At 42.8% G+C, this 26,547-nt stretch overlaps 1 protein-coding gene across 3 annotated transcripts in view; it reads right to left on the bottom strand.

The window, feature by feature from the left end:
• LOC115203741 (rap guanine nucleotide exchange factor 1) overlaps nt 1–24,859 on the bottom strand; it is a 128,322-nt gene extending 103,463 nt beyond the window's left edge. The window contains exon 1 of one of the 3 annotated variants that reach the window (XM_029768686.1): nt 24,545–24,859. In XM_029768686.1, coding sequence (XP_029624546.1) covers nt 24,545–24,572 — 28 coding nt within the window. In that variant the 5' untranslated portion in view covers nt 24,573–24,859. The remainder of the gene's footprint in view (nt 1–24,544) is intronic. The other 2 variants (XM_029768687.1, XM_029768688.1) reach the window with 2 other exon arrangements.
• Nucleotides 24,860–26,547: the final 1,688 nt, after the last annotated feature.

Below are 26,547 nucleotides of genomic sequence, written 5' to 3'. Positions count from 1 at the left end.
CAAAGAGCTCTCCAAGGATGTCAGGGACAAGATTGTAGACCTACACAAGGCTGGAATGCGCTACAAGACCATCGCCAAGCAGCTTGGTTAGAAGGTGGCAACATTTGGTGCGATTATTCGCAAATGGAAGAAACACAAAAGAACTGTCAATCTCCCTCGGCCTGGGGCTCCATGCAAGATCTCACCTCGTGGAGTTGCAATGATCATGAGAACGGTGAGGAATCGGCCCAGAACTACACGGGAGGATCTTGTCAATGATCTCAAGGCAGCTGAGACCATAGTCACCAAGAAAACAATTGGTAACACACTACGCCGTGAAGGACTGAAATCCTGCAGCGCCCGCAAGGTCCCCCTGCTCAAGAATACATATACAGGCCCGTCTGAAGTCTGCCAATGAACATCTGAATGACTCAGAGGACAACTGATGAAAGTGTTGTGGTCAGATGAGACCAAAATGGAGCTCTTTGACATCAACTCAACTCGCCGTGTTTGGAGGAGGAGGAATGCTGCCTATGACCCCAAGAACACCATCTCCACCGTCAAACATGGAGGTGTAAACCTAATGCTTCGGGGGTGTTTTTCTGCTAAGGGGACAGGACAACTTCACCACATCAAAGGGACGATGGACAGGGCCATGTACCGTCAAATCTTGGGTGAAAACCTCCTTTCCTCAGCCAGGGCATTGAAAATGAGTCGTGGATGGGTATTCCAGCATGACAATGACCCAAAACACACGGCCAAGGCAACAAAGGAGTGGCTCAAGAAGAAGCACATTAAGGTCCTGGAGTGGCCTAGCCAGTCTCCAGACCTTAATCCCATAGAAAAATCTGTGGAGGGAGCTGAAGGTTCGAGTTGCCAAACGTCAGCCTCGAAACCTTAATGACTTGGAGAAGATCTGCAAAGAGGAGTGGGACAAAATCCCTCCTGAGATGTGTGAAAACCTGGTGGCCAACTACAAGAACCGTCTGACCTCTGTGATTGCCAACAAGGGTTTTGCTAAGTCATGTTTTGCAGAGGGGTCAAATACTTATTTCCCCCATTAAAATGCAAATCATTTTATAACATTTTTGACATGCGTTTTTCTGGATTTTTTTTGTTGTTATTCTGTCCCTCACTGTTCAAATAAACCTACCATTAAAATTATAGACTGATCATTTCTTTGTCAGTGGGCAAACGTACAAAATCAGCAGGGGATCAAATACTTTTTTCCCCCACTGTACATGAGACAAATGAAGTGGGAGGCTTTTCCAGTTCTTCAGCTCCTCCGCTAGCCATGAATGTCACTGCTCTTTTTTCTTCTTTGCAACGCGAGCATCCAGGATTGATTCATTGGGATTCAACATGCCCCATTCACGTGAACAGTACACACACAACTGCTTTTTTTAAATAACAAAATCAACCTTCAGAGTAACACAGCACACATGTCTTGTCTTTACAGCAGGCAGCTGTATATTACTTTAAAAAGTAACAGCGGCAGTAAAACTGTATTTCACACTATGATGGTTAAACTTTGCAATTGATCCACGGTTCACATGCGTGCTGAACTGTGGGGGGTGATCTGTACAGATCAACTACGGCCCGTTACACCACTAGTAACTACCGATTTTCTCCCCCATCACTAGGAAATAGCATAGTATATCACAATGTCATATGGGTACAGAATCACGATAGGACAAAGGTTGACATCGCCCAACCCTAGGAGAGGACATGAGGAAGTGGCAGGCCAAGCCAGACATTCTCAAGCAAAAAGCGTGGAGGGGCTGCAAGCACCACCACACTGGCTGATGGGATGACAGGAGTGTGTGTGTGTGTGTGTGTGTGTGTGTCATGTTGTGTGAAACAGATGTCTAAGGGATTGGTAAGAGGGCAAACCCTGCCATGGGGTTGGGAAGAGAGGGAATGAGGTATCACCCCCCCCCCCTCTGCTTCCTATTTCAACTGGGTTCAGAAATGGGAAAATGGTCATGTGATATACTCAGCTGCCATGGAGTGAAGGAATATCCCCCTTCTTTCAAATACCCCCCATTCTGTCTTTTGACACAGCCCTGCCTCGCCCGTTTCCCAGCTCTCTCTCACACACACACACACACACACCTAAAAAAGGGAGCTCTGGAGTTCCACATTCCCCACATGCCTCGTCCCATCCCCAAGTCAGCCTGGGCTGCTGCTATTTATGCTGCCCTGCTCTGCTGAGGCTACAGAAACATAATATTACACAATACAGCAGAGGTTTAGAGTCCACATTACATACACAGACTGCTGCAGGACAGACAGTGTGTGTTAATGTGATGGATCCATATTAAGTATATTATTGATTACCCAATATCCAGAGTGTGCATTTGTGTTGGAGAAGGTCAAGAGTTGGTCCTGTCATGGCACGAAGCAAATAAGTGGACATGACATATCAGCAAGACATTTTTAGGCAGGGACCCGCCTCCACTGCCGCGTGGCTCAGCTGTGGCTGCAGTGGCTAACTACTATAGCTAGCTGGTCTTTAGATCTCCCACCAGTGTGCTGCTTGTCAGACACAGAGTCTATTACTCACACACACTGCTTAGCTGTGGCTGCAGTGGCTAACTACTATAGCTAGCTGGTCTTTAGATCTCCCACCAGTGTGCTGCTTATCGGACACAGAGTCTATTACTCACACACACTGCTCAGCTGAGGTGACTGAACAGGCCACGGTGGACTCTCACACACACACACAAAAACAAGGCATTACCCCACTCTGCGCTGCGTAATTACACAATGATGGACTCAACCACCTCACTTATGGAGCCTGTCTCTCTATGCGAAGCTAGCAGCACACCAGGGTATCTCGGTTCACACACTGCTAACTGGCTGAGCCAAAGAGGCAGTTATTACGAAGTTACAAATGAACAGGGCTAATGTGGCTAATGCTAAATATTGCAAGTAAATGTTGCCGCTACTTTTCACATGGCACAGACAATCAAGGCCACTGACTAGTTTGAAACAAAACTGACCTAGAATGAGTGGAATCAATGTTTTTTCAGTTATTTTCTACAATTGAATAGCCTGACCAAAGTTTAAGCCTAACATGCAAACCTCACCGACCACATTGCACGAACATCTACGTAGTCATGAGCTAAAATAGAACTTGGTTCTATTTGAGACGCTCCATGCACTGCAAGTCCCCTCCTTACTGGATATCAGGAAAATACAAACCCACGAGGATGCTTGAAGGACAAACGAGGAGAGATTAACTAAAGATAAGAAACTAGATATACAGCACGTTTTCAAATCAAACTATTTGCCACACGCGCCGAATACAACAAGTGTAGACTTCACCGTGAAATGCTTACTTACAAGCCCATAACCAACAGTGCAGTTCAAGAAGAAGAAAATATTTAAGAAGTAGGCAAAAATAAAAAAGTAATAATAAAAAGTAACACAATAAGAATAACGAGGCTATATACAGGGGGCACCGATACCGAGTCAGTGTGCAGGGGTACAGGCTAGTTGAGGTAATTTCTACATGTAGGTGGGGGCGAAGTGACTATGCATAGGTAACAAACAAACAAACAGCGAGTAGTAGCAGTGTACGGGGGGGGGATTGGGTCAATGTAAATTGTCCGATGGCGATTTTTATGAATTGTTCAGCAGTCTAATGGCTTGGGGGTAGAAGCTGTTGAGGAGCCTTTTGGCCCTAGACTTGGCGCTCCGGTACCGCTTGCCGGATGGTAGCATAGAAAGTCTATAACTTGGGTGACTGGAGTCTGACAATTTTATGGGCTTTCCTCTGACACCGCCTATTATATAGGTCCTGGATGGCAGGAAGCTTGGCCACAGTGATGTACTGGGCCATTCGCACTATCCTCTGTAGCGCCTTATGGTCAGATGCCGAGCAGTTGCCATACCAGGCGGTGATGCAACCGGTCAGGATGCCCTTGATGGTGCAGCTGTAGAACTCTGAGGATCTGAGGACCCATGCCAAACCTTTTCAGTCTCCTGAGGAGGAAAAGGTTTTGTCGTGCCCTCTTCACGACTGTCTTGGTGTGTTTGGACCATGATAGTTCGTTGGTGATGTGAACACCAAGGAACTTGAAACTCTCGACCCACTCCACTACAGCCCTGTCGATGTTAATGGGGGCCTGTTCGGCCCGCCTTTTCCTGTGGTCCACGATCAGCTCCTTTGTCTTGCTCACATAGAGGGAGAGGTTGTTGTCCTGGCACCACACTGCCAATTCTCTGACCACCTCCCTATAGGCTGTCTCATCGTTATTGGTGATCAGGCCTACTACTGTTATGTCGTCAGCAAACTTAATGATGGTGTTGCAGTCGTCGTTTGGCAGTGGTGGGTGAACAGGGAATACAGGAGGGGACTAAGTACACACCCCTGTGGGGCCCCAGTTTAAGGATCAGCGTGGCAGACGTGTTGTTGCCTACTCTTACCACCTGGGGGAGGCCCGTCAGGAAGTCCAGGATCCAGTTGCAGAGGGAGGTGTTTAGTCCCAGAGTCCTTAGCTCAGTGATGAGCTTCATGGGCACTATGGTGTTGAATGCTGAGCTGTAGTCAATGAACAGCATTCTCACATAGGTGTTCCTTTTGTCCAGGTGAGAAAGGGCAGTGTGGAGTGTAGGTATTACAGACTCGGTCAGGGAGAGGTTGAAAATGTCAGTGAAGACACTTGCCAGTTGTTCCGCGCATGCTTTGAGTACACGTCCTGGTAATCCGCCTGGCCCAGCGTCTTTGACGGCTACCGAGAGCGTTATCACAGTCATCCAGAACAGCTGGTGCTCTCGTGCAAGCTTCAGTGTTGCTTGCCTCGAAGCAAGCATAAAAAGCATTTAGCTTGTCTGATAGACTACAAAGGGAAACCCAGACGCGAGCCTAATAGTTTTCAAGCCCTGCCACATCCGACGAGCATCAGAGCTGGTGTAGTAGGATTCAATCTTAATCCTGTATATACACTTTGCCTGTTTGATGGTTCGTCTGAGGGCATAGCAGGATTTTTTATAAGTGTCCAGATTAGTCTCCCGCTCCTTGAAAGCGGCCCGCTCTAGCCTTTAGCTCGATGCGGATGTTGCCTGTAATCCATGACTTCTGGTTTCGATATGTACGTACAGTCACTGTGGGGACGACATCATCGATGCACTTATTGATGAAGCCAATGACTGAGGTGGTGTATTCCTCAATGCCATTGGATGAATCCCGGAACATATTTCAGTCTGTGCTAGCAAAACAGTCCAGTAGTGTAGCATCCGCGTCATCTGACCACTTCCGTATTGAGCGAGTCCCTGGTACTTCCTGCTTTAGTTTTTGCTTGCAAGTGGGAATCAGGAGGATAGAATTATGGTCAGATTTGCCAAATGGAGGGCGGGCGAGAGCTTTGTATGCATCTCCGTGTGTGGAGTAAATGTGGTCTAGGATTTTTTTTCCCCCCTGGGGAAAAAGCATTTAGCTTGTAGGCTGTTAATTTGGTAAAACTGATTTAAGTTTGCCTGCATTAAAGTTCCAGGCCACTAGGAGCGCCGCTTCTGGGTGAGCATTTTCTTCTTTGCTTATGGCCTTATAGAGTTGGTTGAGAGCGGTCTTAGTGCCAGCTTCACTTTGTGGTGGTAAGGTGCTCTACCTCAGGCGAGCAATACCTCGAGACTTTAATATTAGACATCACGCACCAGCTGTTATTGACAAAGACAAACACACCCACCCCTTGTCTTACCAGAGGTAGCGTCTCTGTTCTGCCAGTGCATGGGAAATCCCAGCAACTCTAGATTGTCAGTTTCTTCGTTCAGCCACGTCTCGGTGAAACATAAGATGTTACAGTTTTTAATGTCCCGTTGGTAGGATAATCTTAATAGTAGGTCATCTATTTTATTTTCCAACGATTGCACTTAAGCAAGGAGAATGGAAGGCATTGGGAGTTTGCTCACTCGCCTCCGGATTCTCAGAAGGAGCCCCGATCTGCGACCCCTTTCCCGGCGTCTTTTCTTCACGCAAAAGGCGTGGATCTGGGCCTGTTCCAGTGAAAGCAGGATATCCTTCTCGTCAAACTCGTTCAAGGAAAACGTTTTTTTCCAGTCCGCGGTGAGTAATCTCTTTTCTGATGTCCGGAAGTTATTTTCGGTGACCAGAGACGGTAGCAGCAACATTACGTACACAATAAGTAAAAAAATAAGTTACACAAAATGCAAAAAAAAATAACAAAATTTAACAATTGTTTGGGAGAAAACGTCAGCCATGTTATTCGGTGCCATCTTTTCAGTTGGTCAGTTGTAATAATAGTGTGCAAACACATTTCCTCATTGAGGCTAATACTGTTTTCAATTGATCTGAAGCTGGTGGATGTAACGAGATGGATCAGATGGATGAAACAGTGAGACAACTCAGAGTCGAGAACCCAGGCCCATGCAGCCTACTCTGCACAGGCCAGGCTGTGGAGAGCTGTTGCTAGTGTACTCCTCTGGCTGGCTGGATCCACCCTAAACTGCAGTACAGCAAATGAGCACCTTCACAAATGCCACAATACACAAAAAGCCCAGGGAGGAATGTCCCCGGTGCTTCATTCCTGCCAGCACTTCTATTTTTTTACATAAAAGCACTAAAAAAAAGGATGGCTTTGAATGGCTTGACTTTGAGAAGAAAATAAGAGGTTTTTCCATCCATCCCAAAAGAACAAATGCAAGCGTGGATGCATTTAGCTCAATAAAAAAAAAAATAGGCCTACTGAGGTGCAAGAGTGAAACAAACTGACAAATACTTCCATTGGTCTTCATCTAATCAACAGATCAGGTAAAATAAAACTGTTCAACCAATGACCACTGTAAATAGAAATGCAATGCTTCAATATGAAACACGATCAGTCAGAGTTTGTTTTGTGATCAGCGCAGTCAAACATTTGAAGCTGAAACATTCAACCATACATCCCCATAGTCGTGCAATTACTGTTGATGTGACCAGGTGTGTGTTGGTTTAAACTACCTGATTGTTCCTCATCTAGTTCTCCATGTAAAGAATCTGCATCTTCAGAAGAGCCTTGGCTCCTCCAGCTTGTGTTTCCCATCTAGGAGCCCTGTAGTCCGCCGTTCAGACACTTGGTCCAGGTTGTCCAATTTGACTCAACCTTGAGTTACTGTCCAACCACTGTTTACAGTCAGCTCAGGGGAATGTAAGCTAGGCTACCTAGATGATGAACACCAACAATTTCACAGAGTAGAAGTCATTTCACAACTGTTGTTGACAGTCAAGCTGCTGCTGTAAGTGTGATGAACTCCACACTTCACTTAGACAGAAGATTGGCCAATTCAGAGTCTACGTGTGTCCATGTTAGTCACTCACTGAACTGCCGTCCTTAGACCACAAAACATGGGCAGAAAGATCATAGAGATAGAATATCCTTAACGATGAGCTGGCTCAAAACTTTCCCTGAATCACAAGAGGTTGAAGAAGAATCACGTATAAGTGTTGAGAAATATGGTTTCAGGAGTCATACTCCAGTCTCCTTTAGCAGAGGTTCTTAGTAAACAAGTCCAGACCAGTCATCAAGGGAAGCAAGTCCATGACTGTATCAGTGACATCCAGAGAAGGATTAATTGAATATTGATTGGCATTTAGACCTAAGGGGTCGGAGGTCAGCTCCATGATGTAAATACAGGGATCAAATCACTTGGTCCTACTGACCGAACACCACAGATAACCAGGAATTCATTGGACCCGGGGTGGATGCTGCACAACCCCTGAGAGAATCACTTCAGTGCTAAAAGGATCTCTACAAGAGGGGTTTCAGAAAAGAGTACAGGGTTGCAACTCCTAGCACAATTTACTGGGGTCCAACTAATGCCAACAGTGTCCTCAGTAGCTACTGTAAAGCACTCTGACCATGAAAATCTTCTGTTGGAAAAATATTGCTTTCCTCCAATGTAGTATTCAGCTCAGCTCTGCATCTATTTGTTTATCCCATCCTTGGTTCCTCCAGATACTGACTGAGTAGTGTCCTAACTCCATTCCAACCAAGCCTCCAGTCGGTTTCCGCCCTCTCTGGCTCTCCCTCACACACTTGTGCCCTCCCAAACACAATTAAAGCGCATCTAAGGTCTATAGAGTAAGTACAAGTCTCTCATTCCAAGGGACCGCTAAAATACTCAAAATTGTAGCACCGCGGCTTATAGCTGAGCACTCTTTCAGTCACCAAAACCTACATGAACCCTGTGAGACACCCTGCAGTCATAATAAAAGCTACTTTGTATCGTTTGTTTGTAGGACACTGGAGAAGGGAGACTATCTCTAGTCTATACAGTGCAGCAGAGGCAAAAGAGATATATATTTTTTTATGCCGCCAGTGTCGCTGTGCTACCCACTTGTCCAGACGACTTGTGGTCTGGTCTGTAAGGCGTATGCACGCATGCACACACAGCTAGGGGTAGGGCAGGCAGAGAAGCTAAAATAAGGAAATGGATGGATCAGTTACGCTGTGGCCGGCTGCTCCATTGGCTCAGTCCGGTCAGACAGAAGTCACTGAGCTAATTATAAAGCCTGTGTTTCTACACTGACACTATTACTAACAGTGACACCATTACTAACAGTGACACTATTACTAACAGTGACACCATTACTAACAGTGACACCATTACTAACAGTGACACCATTACTAACAGTGACACCATTACTAACAGTGACACCATTACTAACAGTGACACTATTACTAACAGTGACACTATTACTAACAGTGACATGACATACCACCACTGTCCACTTACATCAGCTATGGGGGGAAATAGCCTCAAACATCATCATCAAACATACATCAGCCCAAGCAGCACTTACTACCTCCCACCTCATCTGTGACGAACTGGACCCAAAACTAGTCTGTTTACTGTGGAGGATGTTGATGTTACCGAATGTGCCTTTCTTAATTGCCCCAGAGAGGGTAAATAAAGTTGTATTGAATCCAAAGTTTTTCTATATAAGGGAAAATGTCTGTCCCTACCTATGAGAGATAATTCCTAAATCCCTCCAAAGTTGAATTTTTTACCAAGACAACAAAACAGAATACTTAAAGCTACATTCAATGTGTCAGAATTGTATCGCTGCTGTTCCTACAGTTAAAAGTACTCCCTTGCTGGCCCATTTACACAGTTCCCCCTCCCCCAGGGATAGAAGTTTGTTGAAATTCCATAAACTAAAAATATAGCCTCAAGAACAACTGTCAAAGCAACAAACATTTACAGGCACAAAATGGAAAATTTAACAGGTACACACACACACACACACACACACACACACACACACACACACAGCGTGTAGTAGTACAATGGATTCCCATTCATCGAAAGCACTTCAAAACAACTTTGAGGAACCTAAATTCTTCTGAGTAATAAGACAAGCAGCACACACACACACACACATACACTAGAGGTCGGCCGATTAATCGTAATGGCCGATTAATTAGGGCCGATTAAAAAAAAATGTTTTACACCTTTAACTAGGCAAGTCAGATTAAGAACACATCCTTATTTTGAATGACGGCCTAGGTACGGGGGTTAACTGCCTTGTTCAGGGGAAGAACAACAGATTTTTACCTTGTCACCTTAGGGATTCGTTTTTGCAACCTTCCGGTTACTAGTCCAATGCTCTAACCACCTGCCTTACATTGCACTCCACGAGGAGCCTGCATGGCAGGCTGACTACCTGTTACCTTGGCTTCTTGCTTCCATCGCGTAAGTTGCCAGCTAGCATTAAACTTCTTATAAAAAATTATAAATCTTAACATAATCACTAGTTAATAACTGCACATGGTTGATGATATTACTAGTTTATCTAATGTGTCCTGCGTTAGATAAATCAATGCGGTGCCTGTTAATTTCTCATCGAATCACAGCCTACTTCAACAAACGGTGATGATTTAACAAGCGCATTTGCGAAAACAGCACTGTCATTGCACCAATGTACTTAACCATAAACAACAATGCCTTTCTTTAAAATCAATACACAAGTATATATTTTTAAACCTGCATATTTAGTTAATATTACCTGCTAACATAAATGTGTCACTTCTCTTGTGTTCCGTGCAAGCAGTCAGGGTATACACAGCAGTTTGGGCCACCTGGCTCATTGCGAACTGTGTGAAGTCCATTTATTCCTAACAAAGGCCATAATTAAATTTGCCAGAACTGTACATAATTATGACATAACATTGAAGGTTGTGCAATGTAACAGGAATATTTAGACTTAGGGATGCCACCCGTTAGATAAAATTTGGAACGGTTCCGTATTTCACTGAAATAATAAACGTTTCGTTTTCGAAATTATAGTTTCCGGATTCGACCATATTAATAACCAAAGGGTCGTATTTCTGTGTGTTATTATGTTATAATTAAGTCTATGATTTTATATTTGATAGAGCAGTCTGACTGAGCGATGGTAGGTAGCAGCAGGCTCGTAAGCATTCATTCAAACAGTACCTTCGTGCGTTCGCCAGCAGCTCTTCGCAATTCTTCAAGCATTGCGCTGTTTATGACTTCAAGCCTATCAACCCCCGAGATTAGGCTGGTGTAACCCATGTGAAATGGCTAGCTAGTTAGCGGGTGCGCGCTAATAGCGTTTCAAACGTCACTCGCTCTGAGACTTGGGAGTGGTTGTTCCCCTTGCTCTACATGGGTAACGCTGCTTCGAGGGTGGCTGTTGTCGATGTGTTCCTGGTTCGAGCCCAGGTAGGAGCGAGGAAAGGGACGGAAGCTATACTGTTACACCGGCAATACTAAAGTGCCTATAAGAACATCCAATAGTCAAAGGTATATGAAATACAAATCGTATAGAGAGAAATAGTCCTATAATTCCTATAATAACTACAACCTAAAACTTCTTACCTGGGAATATTGAAGACTCATGTTAAAAGGAACCACCAGCTTTCATATGTTCTCATGTTCTGAGCAAGGAACTTAACCTCTCTTGGGTAGGGGGCAGTATTTTGACGTCCGGATGAAGAAGGTGCCCAGAGTAAACTGCCTGCTACTCAGTCCCAGAAGCTAAGATATGCATATTATTATTAGATTTGGATAGAAAACACTGAAGTTTCTACAACTGTTTGAATGATGTCTGTGAGTATAACAGAACTTATATGGCAGGCAACAACCTGAGAAAAAATCCAACCAGGAAATGTGGAAATCTGAGGTTTGTAGTTTTTCCAAGTGATTCCCTATCCAGTATACAGTGTCTGTGGGGTCATTTTGCACTTCCTAAGGCTTCCACTAGATGTCAACAGTCTTTAGAACGTTGTTTCATGCTTCTATTGTGAATGGGGAGAGAATAAGAGCTCCTGGAATTACATGACTGAGAAAATGACATGAGCTCAGTGGCGCGCCTCCCGTGAGAGTTAGCTGTGTTCTTTTTCTTTTTTGAAGACAAAGAAATCGTCCGGTTGGAATATTATGGAAGATTTATGATAAAAACATCCTAAAGATTGATTCTATACATCGTTTGACATGTTTCTACGAACTGTAATATAACTTTTTTGACTATTCGTCTGAACTCTCTGCGCGAGCACAGTGCATTTTGGTTACTCGACTGAACGCGCAAACAAAAAGGAGGTATTTGAACATTTATTGTGGAACTGGGATTCCTGGGAGTGCATTCCAATGAAGATCATCAAAGGTAAGTGAATATTTATAATGATATTTCTGAGTTTTGTTGACTCCACAAAATGGCGGGTTTGGTTTTGTGACTGACCGCCGTACTCAGATTATTGCAATGTGTGCTTTCACTGTAAAGCTTTTTTGAAATCTGACACAGCGGTTGCATTAAGGAGAAGTGCATCTATAATTCTTTGAATAACATTTTAATATTTTATCAACGTTTATGATGAGTATTTCTGTAAATTGATGTGCTCATTCACCGGAAGTTTTGGGAGGCAAAACATTTCTGAACATTACACGCCAATGTAAAAATGGGGTTTTTGGATATAAATATTTACTTTATCGAGCAAAACATACATGTATTGTGTAACATGAAGTCCTATGAGTGCCATCTGATGAAGATCAAAGGTTAGTAATTAATTTTAGCTGTATTTCTGGTTTTTGTGACGCCTCTCCTTGCTTGGAAAAACGGCTGTGTGGTTTTTCTTGTCTAGGTGCTGTCCTAACATAATCTAATGCTATGCTTTCGCCGTAAAGCCTTTTTGAAATCGGACAGTGTGGCTGGATTAATGAGAATATTATCTTTAAGATGGTGTATAATACTTCTATGTGTGAGAAATTTGAATTACGGGATTTTTGTTGTTTTGAATTTGGCGCTCTGCTATTTCACTGGCTGTTGGCGAGGTGGGACGCTACCGTCCCACATACCCTATAGAAGTTAAACGTTAGCTTTTTTTACATGGCACATACTGCACTTTTACTTTCTTCTCCAACACTGTTTTTGCATTATTTAAACCAAATTGAACGTTTCATTATTTATTTGAGGATAAATTGATAGTATTTATGTATTATATTAAGTTAAAATTAGTGTTCATTCAGTATTGTTGTTATTGTCATTATTACAAAAATAATAAAAAAATAAAAAAATTGGCCGATTAATCGGTATGGCTTTTTTTTGGTCCTCCAACAAATCGGTATCGGCGTTGAAAAATCATAAATCGGTCGACCTCTAACACACGCGCACACACACGTGTTTAACTTCTTGGGGCTATGTGGGACGTTAGCGTGCCACCCGTGGCGCACCCTATCAACAGCAGGTGCATTTCAAGAGCGGCAAATTTGAAACCAAATAAATGTCAAAATTCAGATTTCTCAAACATACAACTAACTTACAGCCTTTGAAAGATAAACATCTCCTTAATCTAACCACGTTTTCCGATTTCAAAAAGGTTTTACGGGGAAAGCATAAAGTTAGGTTATGTTAGGAGAGTACATTGACAATAGCTGTGTGTAGTGTATTGTCGATTCAAAGACAGGCGTCACCAAAACCATAAAATCAGCTAAAATTATGCGCTAACCTTTTACAATCACCATCAGATGACACTCCTAGGACATTATGTTAGACAATGCATGCATTTTTAGTTCTATCAAGTTCATATTTATATCTAAAAACAGCGTTTTACTATGGCGTTGATGTTCAGGAAATCGTTTCCCTCCAATACCGGCAGTCAAGTCATGACAACAAAATAATTAATTAATATTAGAAAACATTGGTAAAATATTATATTGTCATTCAAAGAATTATAGATTTACATCTCTTGAACGCAATGGACTTGCCAGATTTAAAATTAACCTTACTGGGAAATCACACTTTGCAATAATCTGAGCACTGCGCCAGAAAAATACGCATTGCGACACAGACTAACCGCCATGTTGGAGAGATCTAAAATCGAAAATACTATGTAAATAATCCATTACCTTTGATTCTCTTCATCAGATGTCACTTCCAAAGAATCCCAGGTCCATAACGAATGTAGTTTTGTTCAAAAAAGCTCATCATTTATGTCCAAAAACCTCCGTGTTGTAGCACATGATCTAAGCCAGCCGGACTTCACATCACGAACGGAAAAAATATATTTACGTTCGTTCAAACATGTCAAACGTTGTATCGCATAAATCATTAGGGCCTTTTTTAACCAGAACATGAATAAAATTCAAGGCGGACCATTGGGTTCTCTTTTAAAACGTTTCGGAATGAGAGTACCCACCATCAACTCGCGAGCCAGGTGTCTAATGGACCATCGCCGTTCCAAAGCTCTTCTTCAGTCAGATCTCACTGTAGAAGACTCAAAACACTTTGTAAAGGCTGGGGACATCTTGTGGAAGCAATAGGAAGTGCCAAAACATTCCTCACCCCCTTTGTTTTTCAATGGTATAGGCTTAAAGTCAATTCAACACATCATGTATCCACTTCCTGTCAGAATCTGTCTCAGGGTTTTGCCTGCCAAATGAGTTCTGTTATACTCACAGACACCATTCAAACAGTTTGAAACTTTAGGGTGTTTTCTATCCATATATAATAAGTATATGCATATTGTAGTTACTGGGTAGGATTAGTAACCAGATTAAATCGGGTACATTTTTTTATCCAGCCGTGAAAATGCTGCCCCCTATACCCTAACAGGTTAAAAGCGGGAACCAGGTAACCAAGATTTCCCGCCCAAACCACACCCGTTTCCCGGGATAAATAACTGCGAGATAACAGTAATAGATTTATACAAACAGCATGACGTGAATTGGAACTGTTAAATTATATGCAATGTCTAAAATCTGGCTTCTCGATGGCCATCTCAGCATGATCAATCCTCAATGCTTAGTATGTGTCTGTGAGTGTGTGCACTTTTGTAATAGTCTATCATAAACTCAGCAAAAAAAGAAACGTCCCTTTTTCAGGACCCTGTCTTTCAAAGAATTCGTAAAAATCCGAATAACTTCACAGATCTTCATTGTAAAGGGTTTAAACACTGTTTCCCATGCTTGTTCAATGAACCGTAAACAATTAATGAACATGCACCTGTGGAACGGTCGTTAAGAAGTTTAAGACACTTACAGCCAGTAGGCAATTACGGTCACAGTTATGAAAACTTAGAACACTAAAGAGGCCTTTCTACTGACTCTGAAAAACACCAAAAGAAAGATGCCCAGTGTCCCTGCTCATCTCCGTGAACGTGCCTTAGGCATGCTGCAAGGAGGCATGAGGACTGCAGCTGTGGCCTAAGACAGCGCTACAGGGAGACAGGACGGACAGCTGATTGACTGTGAAAGACGCCTAAGACAGCGCTACAGGGAGACAGGACAGACAGCTGATCGTCCTCGCAGTGGCAGACCACGTGTAACAACACCTGCACAGGATCAGTACATCCGAACATCACGCCTGCGGGACAGGTACAGGATGGCAACAAACAACAACTGCCAGAGTTACACCAGGAACGCACAATTCCTCCATCAGTGCTCAGACTGTCCGCAATAGGCTAAGAGAGGCTGGACTGAGGGCTTGTAGGCCTGTTGTACGCAGGTCCTCACCAGACATCACCGGCAACAAAGTCGCCTATGGGCACAAACCCACCATCAATGGACCAGATAGGACTGGCAAAAAGTGCTCTTCACTGACGAGTCGCGGTTTTGTCTCACCAGGGGTGATGGTCGGATTTGCGTTTATTGTCAAAGGAATGAGCGTTACACAGAGGCCTGTACTCTGGAGCGGGATCGATTTGGAGTGAGGGTCCATCATGGTCTGGCGCGGTGTGTCACAGCATCATCGGACTGAGCTTGTTGTCATTGCAGGCAATCTCAACGCTGTGCGTTACAGGGAAGACCTCCTCCTCCTTCTTCATGTAGTACCCTTCCTGCAGGCTCATCCTGACATGACCCTCCAGCATGACAATGCCACCAGCCATACTGCTCATTCTGTGCGTGATTTCCTGCAAGTCAGAGTCAATGTCAGAGTTCTGTCATGGCCAGCAAAGAGCCCGGATCTCAATCCCATTGAGCACGTCTGGGACCTGTTGGATGGGAGGGTGAGGGCTAGGGCCATTCCCCCCAGAAATGTCCGGGAACTTGCAGGTGCCTTGGTGGAAGAGTGGGGTAACATCTCACAACAAGAACTGGCAAATCTGGTGCAGTCCATGAGGAGGAGATGCACTGCAGTACTTAATGAAGCTGGTGGCCACACCAGATACTGACAGTTACTTTTGACGACCCCCCCCCCCCCCCCCCGTTCAGGGACACATTATTCTATTTCTGTTAGTCACATGTCTGTGGAACTTCTTAAGTTTATGTCTCAGTTGTTGAATCTTATCATCATACAAATATTACACGTTAAGTTTGCTGAAAATAAACGCAGTTGACAGTTATAGGCAAAACATTCTTTTGCTGAGTTTATTTACTATATTGTTTATGCATATTGTTGGTGTTGAACTGTACACCTTGAAATGCAGCTAGGTCTCCAAAATTGGCTCCAACTTTTGAGCTACCGGTAGGGTAGGCCCATCTACTTTTATTCATTCATAAAATGTTGGCTGTGTAGCAGAGCTTCACAAAAATAATGCCACCAAGGCAGGCAGAATACAAAATCTGCAAGCGCAGAATAAAATGTAGCCTATAGGTGGTTCGACAAGTGGATTGATCGGACAAGCAGGTCTACACCCCAACACTTGCAGGCAAGTGCAGAGGGGGCTTTAGCAATCACCGGGTAATTCGAATTTATGCAATAACGTGACGTTCCAAATGCCTGTATCGCAAGAATAAAGTTTTGTTTTTCTTTGCAGTTTTTATGAGGCCTAGTGGTTAGAGCGTTGGGCCAGTAACCGAAAGGTTGCTGGATCGAATCCCCGAGCTGACAAGGTAAAAATCTGTCGTTCTGCCCCTGAACAAGGCAGTTAACCCACTGTTCCCCGCTAGGCCGTCACTGTAAATAAGAATTTGTTTCTAACTGCCTTGCCTTGTTAAAAAATTTGCGTTTGTCTTTTTGGTCTCATCTCCTTCAGTGCTGTGTGCACTTTCACTCGCAAGCAGACACCAAGCCCCTCCCCCTCACAATAACTAAGACGAAATTAAATGTCTTCCTCTGACAACAAGCAGTTTCAACATGCTATTTGCATTTGAGGCTTGGTCCAACAGAATCAGTCATATGGACACTGAAACGCATTGAGACATTATTTTACTGTAAGAGAGAACTTTTTTTAACGATGCTTTGTGTGTTAACTCCCAAAAAACAGAGCAGACCCTACTAAAATGGGTGTATCAACGAACACGATTGTGGAAAATGTTCTGCCACGGGCGGCATTACGGGTGCCACATACTGCTAGCAGCATTTTAGACTTGTGCTCAGGGCTCTAAATCCCCCCTAATTTAAAAAAGTAAGGAGCACCAGACAAAATGTAGGAGAACCAGAAAAATAAATATGTTTTTAATGCAAATTGATGTCTTATTCTTAATTGTCATCAGTTGTTACCTTGATGTAGAACGCATCACTAGAGAGTGGGCAAGACAGAATTAAAACAACTATTAATAATTATATTCAAAAGTGCAACTGCAAACACATTTACATAGGTGATTAGAATTGGACAAACAAATTTAGAAAAACAGAACATTAATTGTATTCAAAAGTGCAACAGTAAAAATATTTACAGTGCATTCGGAAAGTATTCAGATCCCTAGACTTTTTCCACAATTTGTTACATTACAGCCTTACTTTAAAATGGATTAAATCAAATTTTCCCCTCATCAATCAACACACAACACCCTATAATGACAAAGCAAAAACAGGTTAAGAAATCTTTGAAAATGTATTGAGAAAAACCAAAATATGCCATTAACACAAGTATTCATATCCTTTACTCAGTACTTTAAGTACATTTGGCAGCGATTACAGTCTCAATTCTTCTTGGGTATGACGCTACAATCTTGGCACACCTGTATTTGGGGAGTTTCTACCATTCTTCTCTGCAGATCCTCTCAAGCTCTGTCAGGTTGGATGGGGAGCGTCGCTCCAGAGATGCTCGATCGGGTTCAAGTCAGGGCTCAGGCTGGACATTCAGACACTTGTCCAGAAGCCACTCCTGCATTGTCTTGGCTGTGTGCTTAGGGTTGTTGTCCTGTTGGAAGGTGAACCTTCACCCCAGTCTGAGGTCCTGAGCGTTCTGGAGAAGGTTTTTGTCAAGGAGCTCTCTGTAAGAGATGGTTGTCCTTCTGGAAGGTTCCCCCATCTCCACAGAGGAACCCCATCGGGTTCTTGTTCACCTCCCTGACCAAGCCCTTCTCCCCCGATTGCTCAGTTTGGCCAGACGGCCAGCTCTAGAAAGTGTCTTGGTGGTTCTAAACTTTTTCCATTTAAGAATGATGGAGGTCACTGTGTTCTTGGGGACCTTCAACATTACAGAAATGTTTTGGTACCCTTCTCCAGATCTGTGCATTGACACAATCCGGTCTCAGAGCTCTACAGACAATTCCTTCAACCTCATGGCTTGGTTTTTGCTCTGACATGCACTGTCAACTGTTGGACCTTATATAAACAGGTGTGTGCCTTTCCAAATCATGTCCAATCAATTGAATTTATCACAGGTAGAGTCCAATTATCATCAAGGATGATCAAAGGAAACAGGATGCACCTGAGCTCATTTTCGAGTCTCATAGCAAAGGGTCTGAATTAGAGGTCGACCGATTATGATTTTTCAACGCCGATTTATCTTTATTTAACCAGGTAGTCTAGTTGAGAACAAATTCTCATTTACAACTGCGACCTGGCTTTATCTTGGCAAAGCAGTTCGACAGAGTTACACATGGAATAAACAAACATACAGTCAATAATACAGTAGAAAAAAAAGTCTATATACATTGTGTGCAAATGAGGTAAGATAAGGGAGGTAAAAAGGCAATAAATGGGCCATGGTGGCGAAATAATTACAATATAGCAATTAAAACACTGGAGTGAGATGTGCAGACGGTAAATGTGCAAGTAGAGATACTGGGGTGCAAAGAAGCAAGATAAATAAATAAAGACAGTATGGGGATAAGGTAGTTGGATGGGCTATGTATGCTCTGACAGCTGGTGCTTAAAGTAAGTGAGGGAGATATGAGTCTCCAGCTTCAGTGATTTTTGTAGTTCGTTCCAGTCATTGGCAGCAGAGAACTGGAAGGAAAGGCGGCCAAAGGAGGAATTGGCTTTGGGGTGACCAGTGAAATATACCTGCTGGAGCGCGTGCTACGAGTGGGTGCTGCTATGGTGACCAGCGAGCTGAGATAAGGGGGGACTTTACCTAGCAGGGTCTTGTAGATGACCTGGTGCCAGTGGGTTTGGCAACGAGTATGAAGCGAAGGCCAGCCAACGAGAGCGTACAGGTCACAGTGGTGGGTAGTATATGGGGCCTTGGTGACAAAACGGATGGCAATGTGATAGACTGCATCCAGTTTGTTGAGTAGGGTATTGGAGGCTATTGTGTAAATGACATCGCCGAAGTCGAGGATTGGTAGGATGGTCAGTTTTATGAGGGTATGTTTGGCAGCATGAGTGAAGGATGCTGTTGCGAAATAGGAAGCCGATTCTAGATTTAATTTTGGATTGGAGATGCTTAATGTGAGTCTGGAAGGAGAGTTTACAGTCTAACCAGACACCTAGGTATTTGTAGTTGTCCACATATTCTACGTCAGAACCGTCTAGAGTAGTGATGCTGGACGGGCGGGCAGGTGCGGGCAGCGATCGGTTGAAGAGCATGCATTTAGTTTTACTTGCATTTAAGAGCAGTTGGAGGTCACGGAAGGAGAGTTGTATGGCATTGAAGCTCGTCTGGAGGTTAGTTAACACAGTGTCCAAAGAATGGCCAGAAGTATAGAGAATGGTGTCGTCTGCGTAGAGGTGGATCAGAGAATCACCAGCAGCAAGAGCGACATCACTGATGGATACAGAGAATGGAGTCGGCCCAAGAATTGAACCCTGTGGCACCCCCAGAGACCAGAGGTCCGGACAACAGGCCCTCCGATTTAACACACTGAACTCGATCAGAGTAGTAGTTGGTGAACCAGGCGATACCGATTATTGGAGGACCAAAAAAAGCTGATACCGATTAAAATCGGACGATTTTTATATATTTGTAATAATGACAATTACAACAATACTGAATGAACACTAACTTCGATTTTATATATGTATTATATTATTTAGTCTCCAATAAATAATGAAACATGTTCAATTTGGTTTAAATAATGCAAAAACACAGTGTTGGAGAAGAAAGTAAAAGTGCAATATGTGCCATGTAAAAAAGCTAACGTTTAAGTTCCTTGCTCAGAACATGAGAACATATGAAAGCTGGTGGTTCAATATTCCCAGTTCTTCAATATTCCCAGTTAAGAAGTTTTAGGTTGTAGTTATTATAGGAATTATGACGTGTCGACTATTTCGCTCTATACCATTTGTATTTCATATACCTTTGACTATAGGATGTTCTTATAGGCACTTTAGCCTAATCTCGGGAGTTGATAGGCTTGAAGTCATAAACAACGCTGTGCATCAAGCATTGCTAAGAGCTGCTGGCAAACGCAGGAAAGTTCTGTTCGAATGAATGCTTACGAACCTGCTGCTGCCGACCACCGCTCAGTCAGACTGCTCTATCAAATATCAAATCATAGACTTAATTATAATAAATACACAGAAATACGAGCCTTTGGTCATTAATATGGTCAAATCCAGAAACTATCATTTCGAAAACCAAACGTTTATTCTTTCAGTGAAATACGGAACCGTTCCGTATTTTATCTAACGGGTGGCATCTCTAAGTCTAAATATTGCTGTTACATTGCACAACCTTCAATGTTATGTCATAATTATGTCAAATTCAGGCAAATTAATTATGGTCTTTGTTAGGAAGAAATGGTCTTCACACAGTTCGTAACAAGCCAGGAGGCCCAAACTGTTGCATATACCCTGACTCTGCTTGCACTGAACGCAAGAGAAGTGACACAATTTCCCTAGTTAACCTGTTTGGCCTAGGGGGCAGTATTGAGAATTTTGGAAAAAATATGTGCCCATTTTTAACTGCCTCCTACACCAACTCAGAAGCTAGAATATGCATATTATTGTTCAGGTTTGGATAGAAAACACTCTGAATTTTCTAAAACTGTTTGAATGGTGTCTGTGAGTATAACAGAACTCCTATGGCAGGCAAAAACCTGACAAGGTTTCAAGCAGGAAGTACCCTGTCTGACAAGGAGTCGTGCGTCTTGCATCTGTTTATTGAAAAGTAAGGATCTTAGCTGTAACGTGACAATTCCCAGGGCTCCGATAGGCTCTCAGAACCTGGGAAATACCTGAAGGTTTACGAGGCAGCCTCAGGCTGAAACACATTATCGCCTTTGGCAAGTGGCGGCTCAGAGGACCTTTGAATGAGGCGCGTGCATGATTCGCTCCTGAGGAGAAATTTTATTCGGCTGTTTAGGCTCAATGCATATTCCCGGTCGGAATATTATCACTTTTCTACGAGATAAATGGCATAAAAATTGGTTTTAAACAGCGGTTGACATGCTTCGAAGTACGGTAATGGAATATTTAGACATTTTTTGTCACGCCAATGCGCCATGCTCGAGACCGTGATGTAGCATTCTGATAGTGTCTAGAACTCACGAACAAAACGTCGCTGTTTGGATATAACGATGGATTATTTGGGACCAAACCAACATTTGTTATTGAAGTAGAAGTCCTGGCAGTGTATTCTGACGAAGAACAAGCAAGGTAAGAACATTTTTCTTATAGGAAATGTGATTTTGGTGGAGGCTGACCTGGGTGGGTGTCTAAATAACTAGCCCTGTGATGCCGGGCTATGTACTTAGATTATTGCAAAATGTGCTTCATCCGAAAAGCTATTTTAAAATCGGACATATCGAGTGCATAGAGGAGTAATGTATCTATAATTCTTAAAATAATTGTTATGCTTTTTGTGAACGTTTATCGTGAGTAATTTAGCAAACTGTTAGTAAATTCCCCGGAAGTTTGCGGGGGTTATGCTTTTTCTGAACGTCACATGCTAATGTAAAAAGCTGTTTTTGATATAAATATGAACTTGATTGAACAGACATGCATGTATTGTATAACACAATGTCCTAGGTGTGTCATCTGATGAAGATCATAAAAGGTTAGTGCTGCATTTAGCTGTGGTTTGGGTTTATGTGACATGATATGCTAGCTTGAAAAATGGGTGTCTGATTATTTCTGGCTGGGCACTCTGCTGACATAATCTAATGTTTTGCTTTCGTTGTAAAGCCTTTTTGAAATCGGACAGTGTGGTTAGATTAACGAGATTCTTGTCTTTAAATAGCTGTAAAATAGTCATATGTTTGAGAAATTGAAGTAATAGTATTTCTAACGATTCAAAAATCGCGCCACTGGATATCCAGTGGCTGTTACGTAGGTGGGACGAGTTCGTCCCACATGCGCCAGAGAGGTTAATATTGCCTGCTAACATGAATCGGTCATGCCGATTAATCAGTCGACATCTAGTCTGAATACTTATGTAAATAAGGAATATGTTTTTTATTTGTAATACAGTTGCAAACATTTCTAAAAACCTGTTTTCACTTTGTCATTATGGGGTATTGTGTGTAGATTGATGAGGATAAAATAATATGTAATCCATTTTAGAATAAGGCTGTAACGTAACAAAATGTGGAAAAAGTCAAGGGGTCTGAATACTTTCCGAATGCACTGTACTTACTCTCCCCCTTTAGTTCAAGTATTGCCCGGTGTCAAGGAATTGGACAAATTATCTCTTCCTGACCATAAGACCAAGCTCTCTGAAGATTCCTCTTACAGCCCATACAGACACCCTTTTATCTTTCCTTCATTCCCTCTATCTGGGGAACAAAACATGTGCTTTTCTCCAGCTCTCCTACAGTAGCTACACATCCAGTCCTTGTGCCACTGGTGTGCCTCAGCTTAGTTTGTTTCCATGGCGCCCAGGCCGGGCCTAGTCCCTCTTTCCAGCTTACTTGCATCCAACATAGTGTGTCTGTTTGCCCTGCGCTGGGGGGACAGATCTGGAATTGATGGACACAAATAGAACAGAGCGGCAAATACAGCAGACTGAACAGGTGACCTGGTAAACATGCGCAAGCGGACAAACCCCAAGGCACCAGCCAGGCAGCCACACATGGCATTCAGTCGTTCTCATAGAACAGAAAACATTTACTATATTCGGAAAGTATTCAGACCCCTTGACTTTTTCCAAATTTACCAACCTTATTCTAAAGTGTATTAAATAGTTTTTTTTCTCAATCTAAACACAATACCCCACAATGACAAAGTGAAAACAGGTTTTTAGAAACTTTTACAAATAAAAAACAGAAATACCTTATTTACATAAGTATTCAGACCCTTTGCTATGACACTCAAAAATGAGCTTAGATGCATCCTGTTTCAATTGATCATCCTTGAGATGCTTCTAAAACTTGGAGTCCACCTGTGATAAATGTAATTGATTGGACATGATTTGGAAAGGCACACACCTGTCTATATAAGGTTGACAGTGCATGTCAGCACAAAAACCAACCATGAGGTCAAAGGAATTGTCTGTAGAGCTCAGAGACAGGATTGTGTGAATGTTTGTGGACAAAACGCAGCCTTTAATGTCATATCACTGTCATACATATGCACACATCTAGGGCAGCTCAGACAATCAACCTGGTCTCAGAGCATTTACAATTATTCTGTACGTAAATCTGTGACGCTCCATTTAGTAGGATTTTTTGAGTCGAATGGTATGTTATTTTGTGGATGTCCATCACCCATTTCGTATGATATGTTACCAATTACAATTTGTATTATGTTACGATTTTGCACAACATACTACATGTTACGAATTTGCTAAATGTAACGAATTCTAGCTAGATGGCCAAAGTTAGCTGGCTTGCTAACTTCAGCGAAGCTAGGGGTTAAGTTTAGCAGTTATGTTAAAGGGTTTTAAGGTTAGCTAACACGCTAAGTAGTTGCTAAAAAGTAGTATGAAGTTAAAGTGGCTAAAAAGCTAAAAGCTGTTCGTGAGATTGGAACTGCTACCTTTGGGTTACTAGATGTTTGTGTTATACACCCACCCAGCCTTAAGTAACCATACCAAACATAACATACTAAATAATGTCTTGGATTTACGTACAGAATAATACGAAATGATCTTAGACCAGGATGCAAAAATCCAATGGCTCAGCTACTGCCATAAGAACTAATAGACATACAGTCGGACACTGTACGTCTGTTTGGAGGGCCGTCTCTCACAACACACTCCCACCACCGCCCAATGTGTCGTGTGTGAAACCGTGAGCTGCAGGCATCACCGCCCAGGTCAAGAGGCGAAACGGAGAGACCGCTGGAGGGGTGGGATACTAGCGGAGACAGTTTCCTTCACAAGGCGATGTAGTCAGGCCTCCCACTGTACTGAACGCCATATTCATAGATAAGGATGCCTTCGCTTTATATTACACATAGTTCACTTTTGCATCACAATGTGGACACTGTAAATATTGTGCAAAGCAGATATGCCACGTGCACAATGGAAAGTCAATTTGACAACACAGGGAGGGCGGGTGTGATACATTAGTCCGATGTGGTTGCAACCCCCAGTTAAAGCTGGAGGTTAATATTGAGTTATTTAGCTTGCAAATGGGTTGTCTAGGACACAAGATATGCTTACTGTGTGGCGTTGTCCCACTGGTTTAAAACTTAGCCAGCACAGCTGGTTAAGCTAACATTAACTAGCAAATGAGAAAGGTATCTAGATAAAGTTGAGCTAGCTAATATTTAGTCATTTCTTCGAGTACTAGCAACATTTGTAAGTTAGTAATGTTACTATCTTACAAGCTAAGGAAAAGCGCTAACGTTAGCTAGAATGTTGTTGGTCAACATACGCTAACTAGCGAGCTTTTCTACACCGTTATCCCGACACAGCCATGGTGTGGAAAACCCGTTTACTCTACTGGGTATGAGAGAAAAACACCAACACGGCTAGCAAAAAGCGGGTCCTATGGAAAAGATTTTAAGACCCCCAAGCCGGGCCTACCCGTCCCCAATGTGTGTGATATCCCAGTCCCCGGCATGGAGCAGTGGTATGAGGAGTCAGTCGGCTGGACTGCTTACCTTGCTTGCTCTCTATTTTCCCCGACATTTCGTCGCCAGCAGTGATTTCACTCTCAATAAGAACAAGAAACCGTCGCGCCGTGTCTCCCTCAATTATTTCCGCATTGTTGGTTCACACGTGTCCGTGAGATGAATTCGCTGGAGGTACGAGACCAGATTTGTGGCACACACATGTACATGAAACGATGTATTAAACTGTTTCTTGTCAGTCTCCAAGCAATTTTCCCTGAGCGAGGAGCTGAGACCAACACAGCACTACCGTGAACCGTGCGTCCTCGACATGGACAGCAGCGCCTCCTTGCGCCTGGAATTAGCCACGTCATTTTGTCAACAAGCGGGTGGGTTTCAATTTCAGTGGAAAGTGCCCCCTGTGGCTACTATCTGTGAAGACTTTTGGGCTGCTCAGAGGTAAATTAAACCATTTATATAACAATACTCTAACCAAATACTATAGGCCTATGTAATTGTTGACAGAGTGCCCTATACTGGATATTTTACAAACTAAGTATTGTATAAGTATTTTATATTATAAGCCTTATAAAGTATAATACTGTATGAAGTCTCTGTCAACTGGTGGGCCCGGTGGGCCTAACAAACCAGGCTAGCCTACATTATCTTGGTTTAGTGCAGAAATAAATTAACTCACAAAGCAGCATGTCTAGCATGAAAAAGTCAGTGTGTGAGGATGCCCTTATCTTCTTGTTCTGAATAATTGATCTGACTGGCAGAGTGGATCTGCATTCCCTTCTGTCAGTGTTTAGCGATCTGGATCATCCTTTATCCACCCACTGATTTCCTGAGGGGCCAAGGGAGAAGCCATAGAATTAGGAATTAGAATACCAATACTAATCATTTAGGAGAAGCATAGGGTGGAATCTTGGACCTCAAGTGAAGAGGTTGACATTGACCTGACTCAAGCTTTTCTCAAAAATCTAAGCATAACTTTGTTGTATATCACCGTTGAGTATAGTACCTTGTCCTTCAATGTGTGGAGTCAATCTTAATTGCAGCAGAAATATTCATAGTGTGAGTGAATGTGTAACATGTCACAGGAAGCAGGTCTGCCCTCTGACTTTAGGGAATGTATGTCTCAAGGCTATGGTGAGTGTTGGTGCATGTATGTGTGTGGGTGTGTACACTGTGTGTGTGGAATGCATTTGCTGAGGCTATGGTGAAATCACAGAGAGGAAAAACAGAACAATGAGTTCCTGAGCAGAGACGGGCCTGTCAGAACAGGATAGAGCTCTGCTCACTGACAGTAGTTGTAGTTGCTTCTCTATGGGTGCCTCAACATACAGCAAAGCCAATGCCTCTGTCAGTTTCTTCACTGTAGCTGTAAGCTCCGCTGTTTACTCCATATCACTGATTAGGCAATGCAATTTCATAAAAATGTTTCATTGGCTGCACGTTAGTTTTGTTTGACAGTTTCAACCACAATATCCCAAAGCCTAGGACCAAGAGGCATTGCCTAAGCGTCGCTCATAGCCTTTAGTTACTATGCCCCCAGCCTCTGGAATAGCCTGACAGAGAACCTGAAGGGGGTCGAAACAGTGGACATATTTAAAAGAGATCTTAAAACACACCTTTTTTGGTCTGCTTTTCCTTGGGGTGGTTTATAGTCTTTCAGTTTTTATTGTTATTCTTTAGTTTTTTATCCTCTGATGTTTGTTGTGTTGTAGATATTTCTGTTTCAATTTACATTGTTTTTTATGTTTTTTTTCTTCCAGTGAAGCGCATTGCATCCATGTCTGAATTGTGCTATATCAATAAAGCTTGATTTGATTTGAATGTGACGTAGAGAACTTAGTGTACTTTGTACAGTGGTGAGTAAGATGACCAACTTTGCCCGGGGAAAGTTTAGTTGGAAAGTGAGAAAAAGGAAGAGAAAGTGGAATATTGATAATGTTGATGCAGCTATCTATTTCTATGAGGGTAGTCAACTCAAGGGTTGGTCACTTTATTGATATGTTACATAGAACATCCCAATCTTAGTTCTGAGGACC

This window comes from Salmo trutta, chromosome 12 (genome assembly GCF_901001165.1).
Source record: "Salmo trutta chromosome 12, fSalTru1.1, whole genome shotgun sequence".
Taxonomy (NCBI): Eukaryota; Metazoa; Chordata; class Actinopteri; order Salmoniformes; family Salmonidae; genus Salmo; species Salmo trutta.
Note: the sequence above shows the minus strand (reverse complement) of the source record. Positions and strands in the feature narration are given on the sequence as shown.